The sequence below is a fragment of the Aulostomus chinensis genome, chromosome 23 (assembly GCF_037954235.1).
Source record: "Aulostomus chinensis isolate RoL2024-O1b breed Wild chromosome 23, RoL_Achi_v1.0, whole genome shotgun sequence".
In the NCBI taxonomy this organism is placed as follows: Eukaryota; Metazoa; Chordata; class Actinopteri; order Syngnathiformes; family Aulostomidae; genus Aulostomus; species Aulostomus chinensis.
This window is the reverse complement of record NC_141342.1, coordinates 6,629,400-6,640,492: the sequence shown is the minus strand read 5'-3', so window position 1 is coordinate 6,640,492 and position 11,093 is coordinate 6,629,400. Positions and strand designations below refer to the sequence as shown.

Genomic DNA, 11,093 nt, shown 5'->3' with positions numbered 1-11,093 from the left:
TCCCTTCAGACAGCTTCACAACCCTCCAGGACACAGGCACCAAAATACTTCACCTGTGTACACAGAGCACAGGTGTCATTGCTCCCATTCTCACAGGAACCCCGGTGGCCCGGATCCTGCATCTGGACCTGATGGTTCTGGAGTTCATGACTTCATCCAGGGATGTCGTTCGAGGCCACATCTCCCAGCAGCCCCAGGCTGCTGAGGACAAACAGACTACTAGAGACTTGGTCTTGTGATAGATTCATGGACGCTCTGATTTTTCCCTCCCAAGCTTGATCGAATGCCTGAACCTGTGCATCAGCTGATACAGACCAGCTACCAGGGAGGACACACACCTGCAGTAGGGTTTGCTTGGCAGGTCTTCACGACTTCAAGGTCAGGGTAAATGACGTGGTATCACATCAGTGCACGGAAAGAAGCTACTTGGATTGTGATATTACATTCCCAGGGGATCAGAGGATCCAGGAGACATGAAGAGGTCAGGTTACATCAATTTTATTAGAAAGACACTTTTCCTCATTGACAGTGATTTTCTATCTGCTTCAGTCCGTCCATATTTTGAGAACTGAAGCTACAAACAGGAATGTGGGTGTTGAAAGAGCAGAGAGGTGAAGGCCAAGGTCACGGCAGACTGAGAGCTCGAGCTCCCTCTGAAGGAGTGGTGACGTAGAACGTTGGAGTTCCACTGTATCGCTCCTGTAGGGGAAGAACAAACACGGGAACATCCAACTGTCAGCACACAACAAACGTGGCAGTTACATCTGTGTGTGTGTGTGTGGGTGTGGGTGTGGGTGTGTCTCACTGGAATACAAACACATCGTCCCCCTGACCTGTTGAACGTCTGCTACCGTCCCAGTATCAGGTCTATTCATTCACTACGTTGAACTTGTAGTGTCAAGGGTCAATATGTCTATGACAAACATGCGTGACCTGAAAATGGAATTCAGGCCGAACTACCAGACCCAACTGACACAAACATCTTCAGTGCAACCATCATTCCCAGAGAAGAGAGGCCATGGCTCCATCGCATGACTGGCTCCTCCTCACGAAGGTCATGGACACTGTTACTCTTCCATACAGTATCAGAGTGAGCAGGCTCACACCAGAGCAGGACCCAAATCTAGGCCTGTGTACTCCAAACTAACAACTCCTCCCACTCATCAGGGGGCAGGAAGGTGCCGTCATTTGATAGAAGAAGACTTAGCGCGGAGCAGAGGACCACCAGAAGCACAAGACTACATCACAGCGTTCACGTGCTGACCTCGTGAGCGCATCTCAGCATCCACACACGAGTCGACACACGTGTGCTTCTGCTGATGGCAGCTGAGGACAGCAGTCACGCTCAAGAAGAACGGCTACAAACAAAGAGGTTTTAACTCACACGAAACGCAGTAACATTACTTGACAGCAGCGGCATGTCGAAAACAAACGATCCTGCTGCCGAGCTGCATCTGAAAAGCTGACTGGAAGTTCAACCATCACTTTCTGGCTGATTCTGTCACTTTCAGCCAGCAACCCAAGCTTGAGACCATGGAAGGTGAGTGGTGGAACACAAGCGGTCCGGTGATAGTCTCCATCCTGCTGCCAGTCACCGTTACGCTGGCTGAGCACAACGCTAACGCTAACGTTGGCTAACCTACCAACTGTAGCTTTGATTAGCTCAAATAAGGATCATCAAGCTGAAAGTATCTTTTACACAAGTTCCACCCAGAAGTGTCAGCATTAGTAAAAAGATAAAAACAAGAGCTTTTATTTGACGCTGAGACGGGAGAACTTGATTATGTAACTTGTGATTAGTCTTCCTGCGAGTCCTTCCCGGTTCCATGTTGCAGCCTTAGTCCCACCTCAGGGGAGATGTGACTGATGGAGATGTTGACAGCACTTGACAAGTCGAAGTGAGGTGCAGTTAAGGATTTGGGCTGGGTCAGGGGTCACCAGATCCACTCTGAACCCCTCTGCCAGAGACATTTTCAGCAGCTCCTCCAGAAAGCCCTGCATGTCTGTGATTTCCTCTGTGAGACGGTCTGGCTGCGTGACCTCAGGGTAGGACACGGTTAGTCCTCTGTACTGCTGCTTGTGGTACTGGTCCTGAGGGAGGTCTTCAGGCCTCGGGACCCACTCCAGCTTCACCCTGTTCTGCCTGGTGTTGCATGGTAGAGGGCTGGTGAGGCCCTGGGACGTCCTGTAGGAGAAGCGCTCACAAAGCAGCGCAAGAAAGGCTCTCCAGGTACAAAAGAGATTGACTGTGAAGGCTCGCACTGAGCATGTGCGGAGCTCATAGTTCTCTGGGCCGTGGCGCAAGTTAAAGTGGAGAACACGGACCTGGAAAGAGAGGGTAGAACACACTGACTAGACATTCTCTGGTGTGTACACAAACAAGGAACCGGTCTGTCCTATCCTCTCTCTCCCACTCACACACACACACACACACACACACACACACACACACACACACACACACACACACACACACACACACACACACAAAACCAGTCCAGCAACAAGGAAACAGATACAACAGCAGAATATTCCAAGGTTTTTCATGGGTCCTGGTCTCCTGAGCCTGGCTGGATTACCGGCGCTCTGGTCAGGTGTGGACTTACACCTGACAGGTGGAGCAGATGTTTCCTAACACACCATCACTGCAGCTGTGGAACAAAGTAATGAGCTCATTCTACCACAGCCGGGTGTCCCAGTGTGGTGGTACTGGCCGCGCTACCATTCTCCTGTTACATCCATGAGAACACTGCAGTCAGAACAGATGCAGTGGTGGTGGCACTGCTGGCTGGCTCGTAGCCTTTCACACAGGTCCAGATCGGAGGGAGGATCCAGGCCCTGTCCAGGATCTCTTACATACTGAAATATTTCCAGAAATACGTGAGGGTTTCAGCGACATCGCTGGAGTCAATGAGTGAATTCAGGGATCATTTCTGACCAATCAGAGAAGACTTTACTTGTGCATGTCATTAATTTACACTTCTAAACTTCAGTTGAATTTGAACGTAAATGAATTAAAGTTCTAGACAAAAACAACAACTTGAGATGCAGTGAATCTAAGACTTAAGGGGCACCAGGGGGTCCGGGGCCCCTGTGAGGCGGTAATCCAGCCTGGCTCTCCACTGACATGTTGGGCTATTGTCTACACACGTACCTTGGAATCAACGTGAAGGATGAGCAAAGCTCCTAGTGGTCCTCCTCTACAACTGAGAGGCACCAACGCCTCGTAGCGATGAATCTCGTCCAGCAGCGGGTGTATCTGGAAGAAGTCGGCCTCCCGGCGCAGCAGGCTGAGGTCGGTGAAGCCGTCCGGCAGGTCCAGGGAGCTCGAGCGCAGGTAATTCAGAATGTACCTGAACACTTTACCATCACGGTCGATGAACACGTTTCCTTGGGGATCCCTGAGCAACGGCATTTGTCCGGTAAACATGGCGCCCAGCATCGAGTCACGGCAGCGCGTCAGCGTGTCGATGGTCGTCGTGTAAATTTCTCCACCAACATTCAGAGACACCGGGTCCTGGACAGAGTTCCTGTTGTCATCCAGCGAGTTGAGGTTTAGCATCTTGGATTGGAAGAAAAAACAAAACGGGGTTTTTCTAATCCTGCGAATCCCTGCGATGTTGTTGGGAGGACCAGAAGCCGTCTGCTCTGGCCAGGAATGCTGAGGACTGATGGATGTGGAAGTGTTCCTTTGTTTCCTTGAAGTCTTGATTCTTTAGATGGTCACTAAGCCCCTGGAGTAGCCAGGATACCGCCTGGTGAGGACAGATGCCAAGTCCGCTTCCACAGCTCAAGATTTACACGACCGCTGCTCGTCTCCTTCGAACGCTGGTCTTAAATCAAGTGTGTCAAAAGTTTGCTGTGATTTTCTGAGTCAGTTTACATCTTTGTTGTTTCCCCTCCTGAATACAGAGAAGATCAGCAGACCAACAACAGGCCGTCAGCCTGGCTGGTACAGTAGCAAGGCCACAGTGACCCCAGCAGCATGCTAATAACGGGACACTTCTGGCTCCATCTCCACCAAGCTCCCTTTTATTCTCTCTCTCTCTCTCTCTCACACACACACACACACACACACACACACACACACACACACACACACACACACACACACACACACACACACACACACTGGAGCTGCCTGAGTGAGACACGGGGGGCTGGGCTAACTGGCTGAATTGACCCCCTTAAAGTAACACTGAAAAGTACTTTTATCTCCAGTAAACACATGAACACTCAAATCCTAAGACTGGGAATGTGGAGATGTTCTAGATCATTCCAGGCTGCCATCACACCTCGGCGTCCATGGTGACAGCAGCTCCGTCACACCACTGTGTCATTTAGTGGTAAAACAAAGACAAATCTCATGCTAGTCAGTCACTGATCCTCGGGAGGACAGAGACTTTTGTCCAACCACTTACAGAAGCAGCAAACACCAGAATAAACTGGACCAGACCAGACTAGTGGCCCTCTGGAACTACCTAGAAACACTCGTGAACTAGTGAGCTGCAAGTCTGACATGTTAAACAAGTCCAACATGATTCAGCTCACAAGGGAACTTGAAGTCCAACCAGACCCTGAGGTGCACCAACTAACGTGCTGGCTCACTGGTCCTGGACAAAGAGAGACTTTGACCAAACATGCTGGACATTTCCTCTAACTGCTTCAACGAGCTGAGCCCCACTACTTCACTTCAAAGCAACTAGTTAAGTAGTACAGGTTACTAATACTCGGCTCTCACAGCTGGATGGTCAGCTGCAGGGGAACCTGCTGACAGAGCTGGTTGATCCTGTTTCCACTGCGAGGAGACGGGGAGCTGCTCTCATCTACGTTCACCTCCACGGAACCGATCACCGCAGCAGAGCGGAGCATCTTCTGTGCGTTCTGCTGAGTCCCTCTCTACTTTTAAGAGACAATTGAAGACTCAATTGTTCAGAGAGCACAGAGGCACTGAACCTGACTCTTCTCCTCTTTGGGGTAGAATCAGTCAGAGGGTCCAAGACCCAGCACTTAGTGATTATGTAGCACCAACTGGGTTGTGTGATGTTGTATGTCTGTTATATAAAAATTAAAAAAAAAAAAAAAGTGGGGGGGGCGACACTTCTTCTGCCACTAGATGGCAGTACCTGTGACCAAATCACAACTGAAGCACTTTTGCGCTTCCTATGGACTTTTCCTTAATTAGGTCTAAATTCTTGCTTGTGTTGTACGTCGCTTTGGACAAATGCGTCTGCTAAATGAAATTGTAGATTGTAGAATTGTAGAATCTTGGTCCTGCAGTCGACCGCTGGCAGCCGCCGCATGGAGAACCAGTGCCTCTTGTGTTTTTAGAACTAAACCCCAACCAAACCATGTTGGAGCACCGCTGACGGAACTCAGACGGTTGAATTTTTGTTTGAGATGATAAACAGTTGTGGAGGTTTCCGGTGGAGGCAACAAGCTTTTGTTCTTCCATATTTAATGTTGAGGGTGGAGCTCCGCCCACTTGCTGCCACTCAGCGCCAATAAACAAGCGTCTACTGCAGGGTCATGTGACCAAGGAGTAAATGCTGATTGAACCTGGGTGTGGAGGCTCAATGAACTAGTGGGATGCATCCATGTCAGATTAGTTGACTTGTCAGAGCATCTGCAGGTCCCTCGTCAGCCACATGGGGGCGCTCTGGTGCTTATTTGAAGCGTCATCCCCTTCCTCTCACGCTTTGGCTCTGGGGCAGCAGCCATCATCAGCCTCATGTTCATGAGTTCTGTCAGAAGCAACACCTCTGAGGGCGTCCAGCTGGAAGCCCCATCCTCACTGGACAGGAGCTCACCTGCCTGACGGTCATGGAGCTGCAGCAGGTGAGGACCCACAGCCTCCACCTGCCTCTCGCAGCCGCCGCTCCGACTCCTCAACTCTGCGTGTTTAGTCCAGGTATAACCACAGGAGGAGCAGAAACGCTCCGTCTCCACGATGAACAGACTGGTCCAGGTGAACAGGTGAGTGTGTGTGTGTGTGTGTGCGTGAGTGTGTGGGCGCGCGTGAATGTGTGAGACCTGGATGTGGAGTATCGTCCTGTCGATGGCGTTGGCCTGAAGTAAAGTCACGGTGCAGCCTCCGAAGCCTCCGCCCGTCATCCTGCTGCCAAACACGCCGTCCACCTCCATGGCAGCGCTGACCAGCTCATCCAGCTCCCGGCAGCTCACCTCATACAGGTCTCTGAACCAGACACACACCATTACCACACGCCGTGCCCTGACGCCGTCTCTGGGTTCCACAGAAGGAGGGAAGCTGCTTCAACGGTACCTGAGGGAGTTGTGGCTCTCCACCATCAGCCTGCCAAACTCTTTGTAGGCGCCTCTCCTCAGAGCTGCAGCCCCTCGGGCCGTCCTGTCGATCTCCTCAATCACATGACGAGCTCTCCTGAAGGTCACATCATCCAGGCGACCCCGGGCCTCTGAAACGCAGACGAGGAAGTGAACATGACAGGAACTCTGGTCTGACATCACTTGCTACCTACGTGTTCTCAGGTTGCCATGTGTGACTGGTTTACATGGTCCTGTAGGAGTCAGGGTGGTCAGGGGGGTCGGGGGGTCAGGGGGTCAGTCTGTGCGGTTCCTCTAGAGAGGATAGAGGAGCAGGTGACTGGGTTCTGTTTGCTGAGTGTGAGCTGAACACTTGTGGAACCCTCCCGATGATCTCCAGGCCCCCGGGGGCTCATGTATGTGATCTGGTTCATGATTTTGTTTGGAGGTCTGGTAGTTTTGGGGGACTTTTAATGTTTTTCCTACTTTCCAAGAGTCTGAAACTAATAAACGACTCAGGACAAAGCGCTTCCAAGTATTTTGTGACTCTGAAGTTCTGTAGAACAGCGATGTTCCACCAGCCGGGCTCAACAGCTGATCAGATCTCTCGCTGAGCAGTCACACCTTGAGTCCTGGTCATCTGTACTCAGATTCCTGATGTGCTGCAGGATCTGCACCTCCAGCAAGGCAGCAATAGAATTAGCTAACTAGCTAGCTAGCTAGCCTGTACTCATCATTAATCAAAACATGTCAAACTGTGCATCCAAATGTATTTTTTGTACAACCTAAAAAGCTGAATAAAATACTTCAAATACTTTGAAAAGAGAAAAAGGGTTGACACACAGAAAAGTGAATGAATAGGGTGACCTATTCCATCATCCATCATCCATCCATCCATCCATCCATCCATGTTCTCCCTCTTCTCCTGTTCAGGGTGGTGGGGTGGAGCCTATCCCAGCAGCCTTCCCCCTGGACAGGTCACTAGTCCATGGCAGGGCCAACACACAGAGACAGACAACCACTGGCTCTCCCAGCCACACCTACAGTCAATTTAGAGTCTGGATTAACCTGGTCCCCTCTTGATGTCTTTGGACTGTGGAGGAAGCTGGAGTACCAGAGAGAACCCAGCAGGAACAGGGAGAACATGGAGACTCACCCAGAAAGACCCTGTGCTCCAGCCGGGGCTCCACCCACAACCTTCTTACTGGGGGCCACAGTGAGGACCACTGCTCCACCCACAACCTTCTTACTGGGGGCCACAGTGAGGAGCCCTGCAGTGACCTATTCATTCAAGGCAAAAGAAAAGTGCAGCACTGGGCGACACACAGATGGAGACAATCCGAGGACGGGACGCAGGCCAAGGGATCAGGACAAGGACATGATAGATGAGACAGCAAGGCTCAGCAAAAGACAGTAAATCTGAACTTCGCACCCTCCAGGTCCTTCATGGTAGCATCTCTGAGACTGGATTTCCCCAAGATGGCAGCAGCCTCCTCACACTGCTGGCGTCTCCTGGGGTACTCGCTGCCCGCCAGGGAGTGGTTCACGTTGGAGTTGCTGATGAGAATGACCAGTCCTGGATCTGTTAGAGGGACAGGGGTGGCCTCCAGGGACCTAGGTCAGATGTCAGACGTTGGACTAAACATGACTGTAAAGACAGTAGCTGCAGTCAGACAGAGCCACTGAGACCAGATCGGATCGGTCCCACCTCAGCCTGGCAGAGGCGCTCCTGCCTGGTGGTTGTTAAACCTTGTTATGGTTCTGCCACTAGCTAGCATGCGTTATTAGCACAACTGAGGTGTACCAGGTGTTTTTGATAAAACTGCCCTGCGCTGGACAGGTGACAGGTTTGCAGGTCCAGTGATGGGCTCAGAACTCTGGTCCCCAAGTCTTGTGCTTCAATCACAGCTCACTGGAGCTGGAGGTTGGTTCTACGGGTCCAGGATCTTTACCTGCAGTCGATGAGCAGAGCATGCTCCCCCCTCCCCAGGATGGACACAAACTGGTCCATGATGCCACAGGGGACGCCGGCGTGAGTGTGCTCGGCCTGCTGACACGCAATTGCTTTGGATACGTCATCGCCGTCGTCTGTGTGGACACACAAAGATGTTGAATGGCTAGAAACAATCCAGGCTCAGCAACTTGAGGGGCATTGAGAGAACAGGGCCGACCACAGGTCCTGGACCCGTGCCCAATCTCTGACCTGGCTTCAGCTGCTGCAGGAAGGTGTAGAAAGCCACCTCCAGAGACGCCGAGCTGGACAGACCTCCACCCAGAGGGACGCAGCTGGCTACCACCGCCCTGAAGCCTGGGACGGGAGGGGCTGCAGCAGACCAGAAGGAGTCAGCACCCTGGAGGGAAGCTACCGCACTCCAGCTCACATCCATTCCAGAGATCAGAGCCAGACACTGCTACTGCATCTCTCTTACAAGTATGAGTACTGGGGACAAATCCTAGTTCAAGTATCCAGAATCAAAGTAATCTTTCTGAAAAAGGGCGTGTTTTACTTGTCTAACATGACTTCACTGCCATGTTCGTAACAACACGCCAACATCCCAGCATCAGCAGCAGCGACTGGCAAAAATCAAGCCGGTTCAACATTTGGGTGTCAATGCCCAGCTGAGTGACCCGTGTTTGGGGCGGGTTCCTGCACTTTGGCTCCTACACAGACCTTCGCACTCGCTGGGACCCCACACTGACGCCATCACAACCACGCCACGCTCACCTACTATGTTTTTAGCACCCAGTGGGCTTGAAGTCTGCACCAGGACCTGAGACAGGGTTGCTTTGGCTATGACTAAAAGCCTGCTGGGAACTCTGGACACTTTAATGTTCACCTGAAAGCACCTTTTGTTTTCGGAGTTTTGGAATGGATCTGCTGTCCTTTCAGGACATGATTGGATGTTCATCTACCTGGTCAGCTTCATGGAAGCCACACAAAACCAGTTACAATCATGTATGTCCTGTACAGCATCTGGATGAGGGGTGTGTGTGTGTTACCTCTGTAATGCTGGATAACACCCTTGACATAGTTGGCCCAGCTTGGTAACCCGGGGGGCAGTGAGGACCCCGGGGTGGGCAGGGTGAGGTCCACCCTCCGGGGCTCATCAGCGTCCTCCGTGACCGTTACCACGGTTGCGTCCCGCCCGAAGGTTTGACTCCCGACCACCACGGTCACCAGGGGCAGCGCCTGGCTCAGAGAGACAGTCAGATGCTCAGTGTTGGACTCTGGGACGCACCTGGTCCAGCTCTGGTCCCAGCTAGCATCAGGACTGACGTGTACAACATCACACGTGTGGGTTTCCACATGCCAGTGACCCACAAACTGCATTAAATCTTGTTACTCCAGAACACGCAGCAAAGATGCAGACGGGTGTGGTTGAGTAAACCAGAGGTTTGGTTTGACGTTTTCGGATGAAATGCAGCAGCACCACATGTAAAATAATAACAACAGCAATACCGATGGCGATGGCGACACAATGGGAGCTACAACCACGGAGCACACACTGGCACTGGGGCTCCTCTGACCTTTACACTGGGCTTTTCTGTCTGGGCGGCTGAGGCCTTGATTTATTTCCTCATTTAGGCCACATTTGTCTTGTAAAATCTTTAAACTAATCTGAACAGCATCAGACGCCGGAATAATGGAAACCTTCAAATCATATTTGATGAGAATGAACCTCAGACCCTTTTAGAACAGATCCTCTAACTGAGAAACTCACTCAACACATTACTTCTTACTGCAGTACTATCTTTGGCTGCTAGTACTGAGCTGGGACCTGACATGTGACGGTAGTTGTACTACAGTGACGCGTGTACTGGGACGTGAGTGCGGGTCGGGGGTCACCATAGGCAGCACCAGTCCTTGGTTGTAGTCGGTGTGCTCGCCGATCAGGTTCACTCTCCCCGGAGCACACACCGCCACCCGCGGAGCCTCGCCCCCGAACAGCTGCTCGTACACCCGGCGAGCCTCCGCCACCAAATCGGGGACACTCGGAACCGGAGTGGCCATCGGCTGAAGCCGTGTTTGTCCAGGTACAGACGTGACTCGGGCCAGGTTCCACTCCGGCGCGCTCTACTTCCTTCTGGGTTATCGCTGATGTCACATGAGACGCCGAGGGCGGTGCTACGGAAGCACCGCCGCCATCTTGATACAGTGTCCGGTCACGTCCCGTGTGGCTGTCTAGAGTATTGATGGTGGTTCACAGTCGGACAGACCCAGTGGTGTACAACAGCTTGTAGAATGCATATTTTTACTTTACTGTCAAATACTTCCCTACTTTCAATCAAGTAGTTTTGCATGGATACTTTTACTATGACAGTGGGGACTGCCAGTAAAAGAGCAGCGTTCCGCCTCCGACGCACTCATGTGAAGTCATGCTGCGTAGGATGGGAAGGAAGAGAGGGATTGTGGGTGATGTAGTGAGACTCTGGCATCTTGCATGGAATGACAAACTTCAAACAGGGAATAAAGCATCCATTATTGAGAGAAAACTCAGTGTTTGTTTCCCTCACCGGGACGACAGAGGCGCCTGAGGCTGGTGCTCAGAGGCCTGCTGATCTAGAAGCACTTTTACAAAGTGGAGACACAATCCTGACACTTTCCACGTGATTCTCTTCATGAACACTGCAGTTATTTGGCAAGAATCTTCAGCAGCGGAGCCAGAGCCCGGGTTATTCTCATTATTATTACGATCATTGTCATATTCTTCTTCTTATTATTATTGTTGTTGTTAACAACCCCAACCCGATAAGACGTCATCTGGCGGCACCCACTCATGTGCTGCTGCGTGTGGTTCCCCCTCCTGGTC

The 11,093-nt window shown here is 51.6% G+C and overlaps 2 protein-coding genes across 3 annotated transcripts; both read right to left on the bottom strand.

Annotated features, from left to right (window-relative positions):
• Positions 1-487: 487 nt before the first annotated feature.
• galk1 (galactokinase 1) lies at positions 488-10,625 on the bottom strand. Of its 2 annotated transcripts, XM_086196107.1 has the most exons (8): positions 10,130-10,624; positions 9,283-9,472; positions 8,486-8,605; positions 8,235-8,370; positions 7,715-7,896; positions 6,284-6,434; positions 6,034-6,196; positions 488-699 (listed from the first exon to the last, which is right to left on the bottom strand). In XM_086196107.1, the coding sequence occupies exons 1-8, from the start codon at positions 10,292-10,294 to the stop codon at positions 625-627; spliced, it is 1,182 nt and encodes a 393-aa protein (XP_086052233.1). In that variant the 5' UTR covers positions 10,295-10,624; the 3' UTR covers positions 488-624. The 2 variants fall into 2 exon arrangements, with proteins under 2 accessions (XP_086052233.1, XP_086052234.1); XM_086196108.1 differs by lacking the exon at positions 8,486-8,605 and having other exon boundaries at positions 10,130-10,625.
• Positions 696-4,047, bottom strand: LOC147239305 (BTB/POZ domain-containing protein KCTD21-like). Its single transcript, XM_086196109.1, has 2 exons — positions 3,155-4,047; positions 696-2,325 (listed from the first exon to the last, which is right to left on the bottom strand). The coding sequence occupies exons 1-2, from the start codon at positions 3,560-3,562 to the stop codon at positions 1,849-1,851; spliced, it is 885 nt and encodes a 294-aa protein (XP_086052235.1). The 5' UTR covers positions 3,563-4,047; the 3' UTR covers positions 696-1,848.
• Positions 10,626-11,093: the final 468 nt, after the last annotated feature.